At 36.1% G+C, this 18,745-nt stretch overlaps 1 protein-coding gene across 2 annotated transcripts in view; it reads left to right on the forward strand.

The window, feature by feature from the left end:
• The window catches only part of mdga1 (MAM domain containing glycosylphosphatidylinositol anchor 1), a 202,056-nt gene extending 185,173 nt beyond the window's left edge, over window positions 1-16,883 (forward strand). Inside the window, exons 17-18 of one of the 2 annotated variants that reach the window (XM_026171878.1) lie at window positions 1,063-1,180; window positions 12,060-16,883. In XM_026171878.1, the coding sequence (XP_026027663.1) occupies window positions 1,063-1,180; window positions 12,060-12,145 (204 nt within the window). In that variant the 3' untranslated portion in view covers window positions 12,146-16,883. The remainder of the gene's footprint in view (window positions 1-1,062; window positions 1,181-12,059) is intronic. The other variant, XM_026171887.1, reaches the window with a different exon arrangement.
• Window positions 16,884-18,745: the final 1,862 nt, after the last annotated feature.

Below are 18,745 nucleotides of genomic sequence, written 5' to 3' on the forward strand. Positions count from 1 at the left end.
TTTCCATGTCTTTATTTAATTAAAGTATTCATATTTTCTATAATTATTAATTATATGGTTGTTGTTGTTATTATTGTTATTATTGCTCAACTTCAGATACAGAAAGTAGGTTCTTTAGAGTAATTAAATTAGTTTTGCATTTTAATTTTAAATTCATTTTTACAAAATTTAAGACGTTTTAACGGAGTATCCAGTCCTGTGAAAAACTAAGTATACTTTTACTGCCTTTATAGGTATTAAGAAGTAGCAGGTGCTGATAATAAGTAAGCATCACCTTAATAAATTTTGGCAGATTTGGCTGGTTTGCCATTCACTTCAAACCTGGAAATGCTCAGAGAATGATCAAAAACCAAAGAATGATATCTCAGTGTGTGAAAAGTTAAGTTTAATGACACAATTAGAAAAAGAAGAGCAATTATGGCTTATTTGGAAGGGTTGCTAAGATTGCTCTCTAAAAAGGACATAGCTTAGGTTTTAAAAAGACTTCTAGTTCAGTGTCCTTTGGAGAAATGAGATCAAAGTTGATATATTTTAGCATAACACCACATTTGGCAAATACCAAACACAGCACATGAGCACAAACACTTAACACCTATGGGGATGGTGATTTGGGCGTGTTTTACAGCCACACAAATAACCCCTGTATGCCAAATCATTCTGGAATCAAATATGAGGCCCTTCATCCCAACAGCTAAAGGCTGGCCCATAATGAGTCATGCAAAGAACAATGATCCTAAAGAGAGCCGAGAGAGCTGTGTATCAACAATGCTTGAAAACCTAAATGAAGTGAAGCTACACCGTAAATACGAGCGGGCTATTCCTCCACTTCCACCACAACAATATGAGACACTGATAAAGACATAAGGAAGCAACTACTTATTTTTTAGTAAAGGTTGTTTTGCAAGCAACATCATGGAGTGTACAAACTTTTGTGTACAAAGTGTACAAAATTCTGGCAAAATTCCTCAGTGGCCATTCTGTGAACTTTTGCTGTGTTTTTGTATATATTTCTCTGGACATACTCAGCTAGCATTCATCTGTTGATGTTTCTTTTCTAAACAGATTGTGTTTGAAGGAATTCGAGGCTCGGGTTTTGAGGGGGATATTGCCATTGACGACGTGTCTATCACCAGAGGAGAATGCAAGCAACAAAACACTGTAGCCAACGCAGGTAAGACAGGTAAGATATTTTGTGATTTTTGTGTAGAAATATACTTAATAAACAAAGAAGCACACAAAAGCAACTTTTGGAATTTGTGGTTGGGTCATCTTCATACGTTCAGAGAAACTCCAAATAAGACAGGCAATGCCATTCTATTAAAAAAATGTATAGCTTTGATATTATTTTCAGCAGAAATACATAAAAATCAACGACTTACTAAGAAAATGAATTATCAAACTAAATTCACCTGAGCTGGATTAAGTTAAAATGAAAATAAACTAAGGCAATAGAGAATTTAATTGCTATAGAAACCATATTTTTAGAGCTGTCACAATATGAGAACTAAAAGTCTTCTGTAGTGTATGGGAGGTGTTGGAATATAGAGCACAGAGAAAATATTGTCTTTGTGTGGGATGTATAGAAACAAGTGGACACCACAGGGCACCAGCATGGAGGTAAGCTGGAAGGCTCATCATAATTTGTGGTCCTTCTTCTTCTTCTTCTTCTTTAATAACTGCATTTATCTTGCTATCTTTTCATCCTCTAACTGTCCATACCACATCCTGCTGCGTCTTCCACACTTATTGTCATTATATCTATTCTTGTTTCCTTTTACCCTACATTCTTCATCTATCCTTTATTCATCAGCATAGCTCTGCTCACTGCTCTTTATCTTTAAAAGCTTGGGTTATTTATTTTAGAAATGTAGAGAAATTACAGAGACACTGTGTGATAATTAAGGATTTAGATAAGAAAAGAAGATAAATGCAGAAACATATGCACAAGAAGAGGAAAAAATGTTTATACACAATAAACTGACCAATCAAGTTTGCATGGTAAGTTAAATCAAGCAATCTGCTCCTAGTAGGGGCGATCGTGGCTCAAGAACTGGCAGTTCGTCCTCTGTGGCTACAATGTAGCTTGCCATCACCAGTGTGTGAATGTGTGTGTGAATGGGTGGATGATTGGTTGTGTAAACCACTTTGGGATCCTTAGGGACTACGTAAAGGGCTATACAAATGCAGGCCATTTACCATTTAATGTATCCTAGGTCAAGCTAAGCTGTACTCATAATATTATTTTGTTACATACAAATACTGTTTGACACGAGCAACTTTAGCAAGAGGTGGGAATCCAACAAGAAAAAGTGTCAGTGAAGCAGTTTCGGTCCATGTAAGTGTGTGGAGGGATTCCAATAGCCTGCAGGTTAGAGAAGATATAGCAAGAGAAGAGGTCAAAAACACAGTGTTCAAAATTATTTATATATATATTTGTTCATTTGCATGTATATGTGTCTGTTAATATAAGAAACAGCAAAACAAAAACAAATGGAAAGTGATCCAAAAGACAAAATATGGCTACCATCAGCTGTCCTCTGCAAACCAAGTCATGCAGGCAAACATGCACACACACACACACACACGCAGTCTTGTACAGACATCAATACATATATCATTATCTTTCACAGTGGCCTTACTGGCATTCCAGATCACATACAGGAAACATCTGATGAAATTTCAGACTGTTCACTTACTTTTTTCTAATAGGAAAAAAAAATCTTTCTATCATAATATATTGACCCTACAATTTGACCCTACAATTTGATTAACCAGTTTTAAGTGACAAATTTTACACAGCCCAACATGAAGAAAAAAAGATTGAAATACACTCTTTACTAGGACTCGGAGCAAAATAGGAAGGACCCCAGGTACAGACATAGATGAAATACAGAAGCAAATGCTGTGTGTTGCATTATAATATACAGCGACATGTACTTAGAATGTTCATGTTAACTTTCGCCAGAAATTATTATGAAAAAATATTAGAAATAAACAAAAAGAAAAAAATTGAAAACACACAATCTAATAAATTATTAACATCCTCCTTTTACCTCCTCAAACCTTGAGTGTGAGTTGGTGTGTCTGAGTGTGCTGATGATTGTCTGCTTGGATGTGCAGTGCAATCTCACACATATGTGCATGTAACAACACTGGCGGATGGAGTGAATAATGGATGAAGGTGAAAACAGGAAGAGGAAAGCTCTTGAGCTCTCAGAGCGGGCGCGTGTGCATTTGTGTCCTGCAGGTTTTATGCAGGCAGAGACTCACAGTGCAGACAGATGGGCAATTATCAGGCAAGTAACTAAAAAGTCTTTGCCACTGCAAGAAACAAAATGCATCTGTCTTGGGTACAAGCTCTACCTCCATGAAGTTGGTGAGGTAAAATAGGGATTAGAGAAGAATAAACCTACACTCAAAAAAATAATTCATTGGATCAACGTAATTTTATCTTGCCAATTATATTCCATCTAAAAAATCATGTTATATTAATCCATCTTGATTGGGTTGTTTTAACACGATATATGTTTGTAAGTTTAACATAATATTAACAGTAACATTCCATTAATTTGACTTTTATTCAAACAAGTTGTTTGTACCAACTTAGTCTAATTAAATTTAGTTAAAGTCATGTTATATTGTTTAAACACATACATCAAAAGTCAGTCTTGTTACATGAACTAGTACAATATTTGTTTGTTACACCAGTGATAATCTTATTGAATGAACAAATGTAACTTCTGTCTGTAGTACATGTTGTGTTCATATTACATAATGTTCAACAAAAAATTCAACAGACTTAGAGCAACTTCCAATCCAGCTATCCTCTTATCTTTATCTGGGCTGCGGAAGTGATAAGGTAAGAGGGGCAGGGTACATCCTGGACAGGTCACCAGACTATTACATAGAGACAAACAACCATTTGCTCTTTAACACCTTTGGGTAATTTAGAATCACCAATTACCCTTACCCTAATAACTGAATGACTTCTAACTGTGGAGGGAACCAGAGTACGCAGAGAGAACCCATTGCAAACTTGGCCAGATTGAACCCAGGACCTTCTTGCTCTGAGGCAACAGCACGAGCCACCATGGCGTTGAGCTGTCAATACAGACTCAACAAAAGTAGGAAAGCTATGCTTGATGCAGAATTTTCTTTACGTTTTTGTCCTTGACAAGTTAAACCATAGTAAATAGTAATACAGGGAGTGCAGAATTATTAGGCAAGTTGTATTTTTGAGGAATAATTTTATTATTGAACAACAACCATGTTCTCAATGAACCCAAAAAACTCATTAATATCAAAGCTGAATGTTTTTGGAAGTAGTTTTTAGTTTGTTTTTAGTTTTAGCTATTTTAGGGGGATATCTGTGTGTGCAGGTGACTATTACTGTGCATAATTATTAGGCAACTTAACAAAAAACAAATATATACTCATTTCAATTACTTATTTTTATCAGTGAAACCAATATAACATCTCCACATTCACAAATATACATTTCTGACATTCAAAAACAAAACAAAAACAAATCAGCGACCAATATAGCCACCTTTCTTTGCAAGGACACTCAAAAGCCTGCCATCCATGGATTCTGCCAGTGTTTTGATCTGTTCACCATCAACATTGTGTGCAGCAGCAACCACAGCCTCCCAGACACTGTTCAGAGAGGTGTACTGTTTTCCCTCCTTGTAAATCTCACATTTGATGATGGACCACAGGTTCTCAATGGGGTTCAGATCAGGTGAACAAGGTGGCCATGTCATTAGTTTTTCTTCTTTTATACCCTTTCTTGCCAGCCACGCTGTGGAGTACTTGGACGCGTGTGATGGAGCATTGTCCTGCATGAAAATCATGTTTTTCTTGAAGGATGCAGACTTCTTCCTGTACCACTGCTTGAAGAAGGTGTCTTCCAGAAACTGGCAGTAGGACTGGGAGTTGAGCTTGACTCCATCCTCAACCCGAAAAGGCCCCACAAGCTCATCTTTGATGATACCAGCCCAAACCAGTACTCCACCTCCACCTTGCTGGCGTCTGAGTCGGACTGGAGCTCTCTGCCCTTTACCAATCCAGCCACGGGCCCATCCATCTGGCCCATCAAGACTCACTCTCATTTCATCAGTCCATAAAACCTTAGAAAAACCAGTCTTGAGATATTTCTTGGCCCAGTCTTGACGTTTCAGCTTGTGTGTCTTGTTCAGTGGTGGTCGTCTTTCAGCCTTTCTTACCTTGGCCATGTCTCTGAGTATTGCACACCTTGTGCTTTTGGGCACTCCAGTGATGTTGCAGCTCTGAAATATGGCCAAACTGGTGGCAAGTGGCATCTTGGCAGCTGCACGCTTGACTTTTCTCAGTTCATGGGCAGTTATTTGGCGCCTTGGTTTTTCCACACGCTTCTTGCGACCCTGTTGACTATTTTGAATGAAACACTTGATTGTTCAATGATCACGCTTCAGAAGCTTTGCAATTTTGAGACTGCTGCATCCCTCTGCAAGATATCTCACTATTTTTGACTTTTCTGAGCCTGTCAAGTCCTTTTGACCCATTTTGCCAAAGGAAAGGACGTTGCCTAATAATTATGCACACCTGATATAGGGTGTTGATGTCATTAGACCACACCCCTTCCCATTACAGAGATGCACATCACGTAATACGCTTAATTGGTAGTAGGCTTTCGAGCCTATACAGCTTGGAGTAAGACAACATGCATGAAGAGGATGATGTGGACAAAATACTCATTTGCCTAATAATTCTGCACTCCCTGTACATACACGTGGTGTGTGTATGGTTGTCTGCCTCTTACAACCCCAGTGATTTTCCTGTGGTTTGACATCTCATATGATCTTGTGAATTTCGTGAGTCCAGGCAACTATAACCACTCTTCCTAGATTGTATCGTGTCATCTGAACAAGAACAAATTAAGTTTTTGAATTTCATGCACATCCAACATGATTTAACTGCGTTCACCATAGAAACATGAAATTATTTTGTTCAAATGACAAGTTAGACTTTTGTAAATGTAGCAACCACCCAATTTACTTTTTTTAGTGCAACTCTGTCAGTAATTGTACATTTTCATTTATGACTTTGAGAAAAATGCAAATTAATTTAGAATACATAACGTTAATTCGTGACCAGGTTCTAGGCAGGAAGGCTAGGTACAGACATTTACCACTTCTGGCATTGAACCATGGAGCACACATTTATAACTGATTAACAGAAAGGTACAAGTCTGCGTCATAATTGAAACCTTGTGCAAAATATAGATCTAAACCTTTTTTAGGTTATCAATGAAGAGATACCTTCATTGATAAGGTATCTCTTCATTGGGGGGTGAGATGAAAAGTCAGTACTATGGCACTTGTCTGCACAATATGTGACAGGAGTACATGTAGATGTGACCAGCAGCATTGCCCTGCTGTGATCACACTTATGTCTTTTACATAAAGTTCATACACCCACACACACTCCCACGCATACATGTGCGTCCACCTTGGAAGTGTTTTGAGCAGGTGCTTACTGTGTATGCGACCACTGCAGCTGCCGTATAAGCATACTCACATGCACATCTGCACACATTTACTTCAGGTCAGCTTTGTGCACACACAAGAGACTTTTATCCTAAATGAAGGATGATTGCCTCTGACATGTTTGGTGCAACTCCACCTGCACAAAACACAGAGCCCCACCTGGCTCATATGTGTTTTATTGCAGGAGAAGAGGCAGTTTACTTTAAACTGAAATCTTTGTTGTTTTTCTGTTGCTCTTCTGTCACGCTGGTCCATTCTCAAATAATTAAACAAAAACGTTTTTAAAAAAGTGCATGAACAGTACATACAAAAGGCTGAAATTAGTCCAAAAAGACCTATTGGGCAACGACATGCAGAGTTCTGGTAGTGATATTAAATGTCTGCCTATGCAGTAATACAAATGGAGCTTTATCCTATTTTTCAAGGTTTAATTTAATTTGTGCGTAAAAGTTCCAACAGAAAGCTCATTTCTTTCTTAAAGAAAATAATACTGGAAACTACAATATATTTGATTCCATTGCTGCACGCAGCAGGCAAGAATAAGCAGCCAAAATAGAACTGAACTTAGTCGCACAGATAATAACGAAGTTAAAACCTCAGCTTACACGCAAGGTTTTAACACAGATACTAATTAAACCCCACAGGGCACACATGTCAGACACACACACAGGTGATCAAATTTATTATGAAAACTATACCAGCCTTCTAACTGTGAATTTTCATGAGAATGAGGAGTCAAGATATAAATAAACCCATTTTTGCACACTTGACGAGAACGTGTCCAAATGTGGATATTATTTAACTCCACCCAATAGCCAGATTGAGATAATCAAAAACCTTTGCAACACAGGCAGAACTGTGGAATTACTGCTTAATTATTTTGTTAACCTGTGCTGGGCAGCTTATAATAAGCTCTCTAATTTGATAAATTTACGGGCACTGATGTCCAAAGTTTTTCAGCAGGTGTGTGAGTATCTTTTGCACCATGGTTATCCTTAGTCATGCTTTTAATCGCATTTTGGAGCATAAAAGACGTGCAGCGGGGGGGTCAGAGGGACAGCGTATTTGAATTTATTTCACACAACTTTCTGAATGACAAATTTCCAAGTAAAATATCAATGGCAAAAGTGTTTCGACATCTTTTTTTTCCCATTTGCCAGGGGGTGCTGTGATGGCTGCCTTTGGCCAGAGGCAGTGCTGCAACACCTCCAGCACCCCTGGTCTTGGAAATAGGACGAATGAATGAGTGCGTAAAGAGAACATTTGCTAAATGAAAGGGAGGAAGCAAGACAAAAGTATTTGAAATACAATGTTCCAATATCAATCAAAAATCAGAGCTGTAGTTAAATAATGAAAACCATTTGCAAACAGAACCACCACATAGGATAGCAGATGAGAAAATCATGTCATCATTTACAGTCGAAAAAGAAACGTTATGTGATTTATGGCAATAAGGCCTGAATAATATCTTTTTTTCAGTTTCTTAGCACAAGTGACTTATGGACGGTTCATCAGATATGCCAGTGTTTACCCAGAATTCTTATTAACTCTTTAAAAAATTGGCATTTGCAGCCACATTTTCTACTTTTTCTGAAGGGAGAATATTATAGAGATTATTACTACAGAGGGAAGCATATTTAACTGCATTACACATGGAAAGCCCTAAAATCTTGAATAAAGCATAAATGAAGAATTTTTAATTGTTAAACCAATTTATATGGTTGATGGGGTCGCTTAGTGATCGAGTATTTCATGCATTCTTTTAACGTCTGTCAACTTTAGTGGAAACATTTTTTTCTAGTCATACTTTTTAGTTAATTTTGCTATATTTTTACTTCTAGTTTTTAAAATGATTGTGTATATTGATACTGTTTTGATACTTTCAGTGTAGAAGTATATTTAGAATCTGGTTGTAATTTGGCTGTGAATGCTGACACAAGTTGCTCTTATCTGCTAACCTCTGGGGCAGTTCTCTTTACAGTGTGCTGCTTTTTGATTGGTATTTGAATACCACCTGGTTTTACATGTTGTTATTATTATTGTTTTCTTAAATTATACTAATGGCGGCTTGCTGAAACTTGTATGTCTTTTTGCCCTTTAGTGTTTTTATCAGCGTGTTTTCTCCCTTTTCTGCTACATTTCAAAAGACTGCACCCTGTTTATCTTCCAAAGACTTGGAGTTGAGTGCCCTATTACTCTGTATCCTAAACACCATGTTCCACTCAATTGGTCGCCTTCATACTTTAGACTCTACTATAGGAATGTGTGTGTGTCAGTGTGTGCCTGTTTAAATGTGTGTCTTCTGCATACAGATACAAAATTTATTACAAATATTGATTTTCTGCCTGAAGGATGGACCCCTGATATGAAATCATATTGATCTTTTAAATACAATACCCATGCTTTTTTTTATGAAACTGTGTCTGAACAGCTTGCATTTGTAATTTATGTATTAAAGGAGGGTGTGTATTGTATGTGTGTTTTGTAGTTTGCTTTATAGGACTGTATATATAAATGAATATAAATGAAAGCTTTAGATGATCCTGTGTGCTGTGTCTGAGCTGGTATTTTAATTTTCAAATTCAACAAATCTGAACAATTCGATTACACCATATAAAAAATGTCTGCAATGTGTCTTCCAACTGTGCTTTAACAATCACGACCTTCAGAAAAAAGCTAAGGAAAACGGTTCAACAAATATTGATGATGACATCAATCGTAACTTCTTTACTCCCATTAAAATCTCGGAGCTGTCAGGGCAATGTATGGGATCTCAGTGGTGAAGCTTTCTGTTTCTCTTGTTTACTCAACCACCTTCTCAGCCATGACTGTCTTCTCATCTTTTCTTCTCCATACAACCTGTTCTTTCTTCCCTGACAGTTTCTGTGAACCTTTTTCTACAAACCCTCCTTCTTTCTTCATAACATTCACAACACAGTTTGATAATTTTCACATGATACTTCTTAGTAAAACTACCACTTCAGGGCATTCTTTAATGCTCAAATAAAATTCAATTTGTTTAGAGTCAATAAATCATTGAAGGCTAGCTCCAATTTACATTCATGTTATGCATTTAAAAATGCAATAAAAGAGACATAAAATATCAAAAGGAACACAATAAAACAAATACAGTCATACAAGATTCAGACAACACACCCGCAGGCTTTAAGGAAGTCTTAAGCCACATAGATAAACACAATCATCACACGCACAGTTATTTACTTAGTTTGTCTTCAATCTTCGGTTTGCCTTCTATGACAGTTTTCTCACAAAAAAGCTTGCTGTCTGCTTTAGTGTAATGTTCCTTGTATCCTTGATCATTGATGATTATTATGTAAATGCTTATAAGTGTCCTTGATAGTTTTTAGATTTCAGTAAACTGTCACATACATCTCTTACTAAAAGTCGTCTTCATCTCAGAAAACCTTCTGAACCATCCTGTTTATACAGCCTTTGCAACCAGTTAATTCCGGTGAGATGTAAAAATCAACTTTCTTATAATTTTAAAAATATATATTTGTTTATGGCTACAAAGCCTTTGTGATTGTTCACTACTACTTTAACTGGGGAAATTACAAAAAGCACATCAGTCGAGACCTGTACTAAAAAGCAAGTTCAAGAAACCTTAGATGAATTTTGCTTTTCTGGCTTTGTCTACCTAACCTCAGCATTTAGACTAAATATTCACCAAAAGGTTATTATTTGATTTGGCTAACTCAAACCAGTTTACTAATGTAGCTATGAGTGTGTTCAAATAAAAGAGGTTGTTAAAAAATAACAAGTACTGTAAAAGGCTTAGGCAAACTGTTTTAGAAATATATTGCTTACAACAGGAAAGGGCCATTTTTAAATTTGTTGCTGTTGAAATTTAATTATAGGGGGAAAAAACATTGAGACAACTTGTTTTTAACACAAAAGCACCTTTTATTAGGAAATTCTGCAAAATTGCAGGCAATATATGAACAGAGTTAAATCTTCTGGCAGCCTGTTGAGTAAAGCTTATCAGCAGTCTACTGGACCAAACCCGGATGCTCTGGTACCTTTTCCCCGAAGGCAGGGGGCTGGAGAGGGCCTGTGAAGGGTTCGGAGGTGTCACCCACAAGGCTGATGGCTTTGTGGGTGAGGCGGATGTTGAAACCAATGATCTTGCTAGCTGTAATGTCAAATGATTCCCAGAATATGAAGAAATCCTTGTGTGCAAGGGACAAGGCTGAAAAACAAATATTGGATGTCCATGAGCTCTCAAGCAGCACTGCATCAAAAACAATCATGTTTCTCTCACGGAAATGACAGCATAGGCTCAGGAACACTTCTGAAAAATAACTATCTGTGAACACAGTTCATCGTGCCATCCAAAAATGCAGGTTAAAGCTCTATCGTACAAAGAAGAAGCCATATGTGAACATGATCCAGAACTGAAGGACTGAAAGGATATGGTCTATCTGGCTTGTTCAGTTCAAATCTTTGCATTTTTGATGGTATGCATTAGTGTCTATGGAATTGGCCGCTTGCACATTTGAAAAGGTATACACTGGTTTTGGAGCACAGAAGATTCAAGACTTTTGAGCAGCTAGAATCCTATATCAGACAAGAATGGCACAAAACTTCTCTTCCAAAAGTCCAGCAACTGGTCTCCATAGTTCCAAATTCCCAAGTTTACAAACTGTTTACAAGCTGTTGCTAAAAGATGGGATACTACATAATGGTAACTGGGCCGTGTCCCATCTGTTTTGAGAATTAGTATTGCTATCAAACTCTAAATGAGCTATTTTTCCTAAAATGGTACATTTAAAAAAAATTGGTTTATGAGACTGCAAGTAATTAAAAATCTCATTGTCATCTTATCATTCTCTTTTTGTTTACACATCCAAACGTTCCAACTTTTTGGAATCAGATTTGTATTGCGAATTAATGGGAAAATGAGTTATTATGAGTTATATATGAGTTAAGACTCAGATGGAATGTAGGACTTAGGGAGAAGTTACAAGACATAGCCAGACTTTTGGCTCCATACTCATAAATTTGAGACATCCATTTGTGAGAATTATTCTGAAAACATTACCCCCTCTTATTCCAAAGCAATGAACATTCTTTGTGGCAGATATCACAGGCACGAAGGAAACATGCTGTTACTGTTCCTGTTACATGTTTTTTTCACATGCGTGTGATTCTTTAAATAGTCTCCTCCCAAACTAGACACATAAATATGCAATAAGGCCAGCTGCAAAAAAAACATAGTAGATTTTTTTTGTGTGTGATAGACAATATTTTTTTAAAATGTATACTATTGCAATCTGTGCCCCTAGATATGAGGGGTTTTTAGGTTATGGTTTTGTATCTCTTTTTTTTATTCTGAACATAAAGTAAGTTAGCGTAGCAGAAATGAACCTTACTAAGGCCTACATTTCTATAGCACAGGCCAGTTTTGGAAGAATACTGGAATTATTTAATCTTGATAGCAGAAGCTGTTAAAAATTGCTAATATGTTATTTCTGTGCTAACATGACTCTTTTTTTGTTTGTTTTTTTGTAGTTCTGATTGGAGGATCACACCCACTCCCACTGGCTAAATGGCTGGCCTTTGGCCTCTCCTGCTTTGTTTCACTACTCTTCAGATGATGAGCACTCCCCATAGCACCACCAACTGTCTGTGCTGACAGACACTGCCCTGACTTGCGCTCTTTTACTTCTCTCTCTTCCCCTGTACCTGTCTTTTCCTCTGCGTACCTGTCCATTTACTTGTCTGTCCTCTTCAGTTATTGCAGTCTTTCTGTCCTTCATGCATCCAACAAGAAACACTATGTATTTGTCTATCTTCTTGTCCTCTGCTCTCTTTTTTTTTTAATATTTCACCTATTCGCTTCATATAACCAATCAATGCTCATACTGTATTTAAGGTTAACATACTTAATGGTCTTTGACATAGAGACTTGAAATTCCCTCCTTTATCCCTTGATTAGATTCTCTTTATCCATGTCAGTGTGCCACTTTGTCAACTTTGTCTTTTTTCTCTCCTTTGTCATCCTTCTTGGTCCATATGTGTACCCTTCATGTATCTTCACTCCCTTGAACCGCTATCCTCGGAAGTCCTTCCACCCTATTCCCCAGACACACCAAAGTGTCGGACACTCAACCAAAGATGACAAAGGACCTGAGGGAATGAAATGGGGGAACGGGGATTCTAGGAAGAAAGTTAAAGAAAGAGCGAGAGAAAAGGGAAAGTGGTCAAAACAACCTTTTCCACAAAGACAGTCTCCCTTCCGGACCAGCCTTTGGCACCATGGGAGCTACTGATTGATAAGGAGACACTAAAAACTAATGACTGAATGAATAAATAAATAAATCAATCATTGAGGAAATGACAAACCAGGACTGAGGATAAAAGAAGGGTGTCCTTGGTAGCCTCTTGGTAGCCTCTCTGCTTGCCACAAGAGACGAACCTCATACGTGTACATTTATCTTATATATATATATATATATACATATATATAAATAAATATATATTAAATAAAATGAAGGTTAAACAAAAACACAGCTAGGGCAGTGGAGGACTTTACAAAGTGAAATTAAAGAAGCACAACGTTTATACAACCTCTGCTGTTCCTTTGGATTTTATTCAATTTCTTATGTGATATTGCAATTTGTCAGACCTATTCAGTGTTTTTGATATTTGCTTTTTTTGTTCTGTTATGGCATCATGAGGGTCAAGGTAATTAAAGTATTACATTCATATTTATGAGAGGCAGAGAGGATGATTTGTGATCCAGAACCTGACTGAGCACATGAATGGAAATGCAAAAATGACCCAAACCAACTGGTAACCTCAAATTTTCTTCGCAGATACAGATGAGTACACATATACACCCAGACATAAACAAATAAACACTCCGTTTTCATTGCTGAAATCACTGTCAAACACACGTCATCCGATGAGGAACACAGGAGGAAAACCTTGGCTGGTAGATGCAACTTTTACTTTTGTACTGTCTATTTCATTAACTTCTTTTTACTAGATATAGGAGTCAAATATCTGAATTAATCAGAACACAGCAGGCAGACGTGCCTCAAACATAAAGCAAATTGTGGTGTTTTATGGGAAATGGATAAGCGCCTGGAGTAAGTTTCGGCACTTCTTCTTTCGCGGGTTATTGAATGTCATGTATGGATTTCCCCTACCCAATGCGTCAAAGGTGGAGAAGATTAGCAGTCTCTGCCAGATGTGCAGTGTGGATTGAATAATACATTCTTTGTTTAATTACTGAATGTCTGTATTATAAGCACTTCTCATAGTCCCATAGATATGATTGTTAAAATTAAGCAATACTCATATCTATATATCTACATAATTGTTCTCATTGCATTTAAAAGTATTCTGAAAAAAATCATTGTGTCCAAAGCACAGCAGAAAGGTTTTATCTGTCATCTTTCATCAATTATTGCAGATACCAGTGTAATTCTGGTAATTGTAGCCATTTAAATTTTTAGTGTGCTTCAGTTTTTCTGTACTGTGCTTCAGCTGTTGCTGATGCTGATCATCTTCATCACCATGTGTAATGGTATTCATCTCTTTTCTCTGCATTATGTCACAGCGAGTTCATCTTTGAATTTATTTCACTTTTTTGTTTATATCTGTTTTCTTTGTTGTAGTTGGTAAATAATATACATTATTCATAATTTTTTTTTCATTCATAAATAGAAGAGATTATGTGCCTGCTTGCACAGCTTATGTGTATAAAATCATATTGTGTAATTGCTGCAAAGTTGTGCAACACATGTAGGATATCTCTGTGAAACACCACAGACTGCACTGTATTATATGAACACTGAAGCCCTTTGAAGCCTACTCTAAGCAAATCATCATATTACAAAAATAGTCCTGTATCTTAGCTTTAGCTTTGTCGTTATCCATTTACTTTGATCTGATAAGTGCATCTGATGGATGAGTTAATTTGAATTACTTGATGGGGAATTCTAGGGAGATGCTTTCTTGTAAATGTAGATTGTTCATTCTGCAAGTGGCCTAAAATATTTTCAGTTCCTGGTAATGTCTTCAAAATAGCCATCAATTTATAGAACACAACACAGCATAGTGGCTCTTTTTGTTTTGTTTTTTTTGCATTGATTTCATTGTCTCCCCACCTTGTCTGTAGGCAAATGCGTTACATGAGGCATTCATATCAGCTTAAGTTGTATAGCATCATCAGAAGCATTAATGAGCACAATAACAGTGCAGTAGATAATGCACTTTAGAAATATGACTAAGCATTGCTATATGTGGCATTTTATCATGCTTACATCATATCATTCCTCATAGTTCTTTGTCCTTAGAAATAACAAGGTAAACACTGTTAGAACTGAGGGTTAAAGATGGAAGTTGTATGATGCATTATCTTTTTCACAAAGAGATGCAAATGCTTTTCATTTTTCATTTTTTGTTTCCATGACAACTTATAATTAAAGGCAAAGCCATCATATTAGTGGTCCCACATAGGAATAAAATGTTAACACATAAAGATACACATATTATTGTTATTTAGTATTCCCGGATTAAAAATCAATGTATTACTTTTTGATTTAAGTATGTATGACACAAAATAATAAATTTTGAGAAATACAATTAGATTAATTCTGAACACTGTCTTGGGTCACTTTAGGCAAACACAATATTTAAAGATTTACAAAATTTGTATTTTTATCCAACAAGTTTTGCACCTTACTGTTACTGGCAGTACTCGATCCCTGTTCAATTCTAAATTGGAAAAAAAAAAATTAACAAACTTTTAATTAAATGGCTTTATGTTTGTATTTGTTTTTATATAAACAATTTTAATAACCCTTTAGTTACTATCCAGTGATTCCTTTTAATATGTTGAGTGTAATCACACATGTAGGAACAGTTTGGACATGTATTTAGGCTAGATAAAAAGCTTTGCATACATCTTCCATAATAAAATGACATGCTAGTTACGTGCTTTTGAATTCAAGTGATATTCATTATTTGAGTACCATACAATAAATCTATCTACTTCATTTGTTTTAAAGTAACATCTGTCATAAACTCATTATTTTTTAAAGATGGTTAATAGTGGTTTTAGTGATGTTCTTAATATAATAATATACTTAAAACAATTGAAAAGTGAACCAAAGAAAGGAAAACAATTTAAATGCTTAATATACGCACACTGGGGATTAATATTATGTAAGCAGTATAAAGTTATTTGGTGATTTGGTAATTATAAAATCTGCTCCATCTGTGTTTAGATCACACCAGTGCTCAATGTAGTCTTCCTAAAATTACAGAATTCTTGGATCATGTTTGTGTCCATTAAATACTCATTTCCACTTTCCATTTGCAGCAATATCATTCATCTGCTGGCTTAGGCAAACACTGGCACACAAACACACATTTCTGCTATCATGCAGATGAATAATAACAAACGGAGTGGGCACACTGACTGTTAATCTTCCACCTACTATAAAATGTCTACTGTCTTGCAATTGTGGACCTACATGAAACAATGTGAAAGCAGAGAACAACGCGTCTGCACTGAGCAGTTCTGCGGCGATATTCTTCCCAGCAACAGAAAAATTGAGACATACTTTATTTTTTATTTTTTTTACATCAAAATGATATAATGTGAAACAATCACAATGTAAGTGCTGAACATGCCTGAAAGAGTCTTTCCTGTGATGTTCCTTAAAGTATCATTTAGGTCTTACAGCCTTTGTTTATACACCGGAATAACCCTTTTCACTAAATACTTTGACCTTTGCCTGATTTCTCAACAGAAGGTTCAAGACCGTGTTATGTGGTTGGAGACAAAGATCATCTCAGCTCAATGTTTGATGGAGTACACTCTCTGCAAAAACACAAGGACTTTGAAATTGATTAACATGTGGCCGATGCATATATCTTGCAAGTCCACAAGTAACTGAATGCCAGTGTCCAAGTGGACTTTTTGATATTCAACACACCCACAATAGTATCTATGTGCTGTGGCGTATGACAGCAAACACCTTCAACGTGATAAGCCTTAAAATCTTATAAATTACTTTTTATGACTCACCTGACTGTTGTAACACACTGTAAGAACATCGTCTTCATATCAAGTCAATTTTGGGAACCCGCACACCGGTCACAGTGCAGACTGTCAGATTTTACAGCATGCAGCAGTCGATATATTGATCCATTTTGGAACAGAATATGTGAAATGCGCCTTTAACGGGTAGAAAAGAAAGAGCGGTAGCAAACGATGCTGCGTGTTGTACATCTCTGTCATGTAATTGAGCATTTTAAAGGAGAATATATTTGAAATTTTACCCAAGAGGTATAAATAAAAAAACTATTCAACAAATAGATGTGTTTATTATTATTATTATTATTATTATTATTATTATTATTATTTGTAGTATTATTATTATTATTATTATTATTATTAATGCTTCTGTGCCTCTTGTTACATGGGAAAGAACGCTCAAAGAGGGGTGAGGACAGTGTTGGATGAGAGCAATACCCTACACATACTCTAAATACATGGTGTCTATTAATTAATTTAACCAGTTGCTCAAATAAGAGACGTTTTTCTTTTCATATATATTATATATACTCACTATATCATTGTAACTTCGGATTCTGACTATATTTTAAGTATAAAGTATTTATATTATATTTTGAGTTGCGGTTCTATGCCGGATTTGAAGCAACAGCCAGCAGTTGGTTAGCCTAAACATTAAATAGTCATTGTTTGGTTGGCAGATTTTACTGTCTTTACTTAAAGCTGAACTAGTTGTTTTTCAGTTTACAGTTTGCGCTTAGTTAAGCTGACCAACTGCTGTCATCTAACTTTTGGCAAGAAAACAGTAAAATGAAGCAGGCTTTTCAAGCTTATGAATAAAGCCCCTTTTAAATCTGGGACTCTATCTGCATGTCTTTAAAGATAACAAATCAGCTTGAGTTTAAAAAAAGGCTTTAGTATTGAGACTTTGAAATGGAGTTCAAGTGGTTGAATCTAGTGTTGTTAACCCAGACCATACTTTTTACTAGAAACAAAGCATTTATTTATGTTCATTTACATTCCTGCACAGTAAATAATTGTAGCTCATGAGTTACTTGTTGCACTGCAAAGTATTTCTTGTCAAATTTAATATTCAGACAGGTTGTTGCCACTTATTTTTCTTTTACAAAATACACCAAATCAGAAGGCGCTTGTATACAGCAAGATTTTTTTTTTTTAATGCTACGTTGATTAATAGAAAAACATGTTTGGATGACTGTCAACTTGTCATAATAATGGAGTAAAGTCACTAAATTGCTCTGAGGACAGCTGAACAGAAGTAAATAGCTTGACTATAGGTTGAAGAGATGATGTTTGGATGAACCCTTTCTGCTAAACAATTAATGGCAGATGAAACATATTAAGCAAGAATTCTGAGAAGTTATATATATATATATATATATATATATATATATACACAAAAAAATGCTTTCACACTAATAAATTACACTAATAATCGAGAGGATCGAGAGTATGCATGCCTAATCTTTAAAATGTTTGCACAAGTGTAATGAAGCGACACAAATGGCTTCTGTCTTTCAGCACCACAGTTTCGGATGTCACCACAAAGTAATACCATCACAATGAATACAGTAATCAGAAATAATTTACACTCCATTGAAGTGTGCGATTATCTTCTCACTTGAATTAACATTATCGCTGTCTATCGCCTTTTTTTTTTTTTTTTTTTTTGCAAACACTTTCTTTTCCTATCCGTTACTTTTGGTCTGTCTTTTTTGTCATTCTGCCTGTTATTTTGGTATCTCCCCACACTGACTCCGATTGCTGTTCTATGGCAGCTAAAATAGATATCGGATGTAAAAATGTACAGTAAGTATAACAGCTCTGTCTGCTCTTGACCTTCTTATAACAGGCTGTTCCTGTTTAGCTTGCTCACTTCAGTGTAAAGAGCTGAGAAAAGTGATGGGTGTCATATAGTTGAGGTTTTCGGCTATTTTTACTCAAATTATTTGCTCTAAGTTTCAGCCTTTGGCTTTAGCAGGAGGGCTTTCTATTCTCACAATAAACTGCAAGGTCTGTTTGAGACAAGGCTGTTCTCTCTCTGTCACAGTCAGGTCCATGCATGCGAGTATATGTATTTTGTTTTTTTCCTCACTGACATTCGTATTGATTTTTATATATTATAACTTACTCTTATATGTTT

The sequence above is a fragment of the Astatotilapia calliptera genome, chromosome 1 (assembly GCF_900246225.1).
Source record: "Astatotilapia calliptera chromosome 1, fAstCal1.2, whole genome shotgun sequence".
Taxonomy (NCBI): domain Eukaryota; kingdom Metazoa; phylum Chordata; class Actinopteri; order Cichliformes; family Cichlidae; genus Astatotilapia; species Astatotilapia calliptera.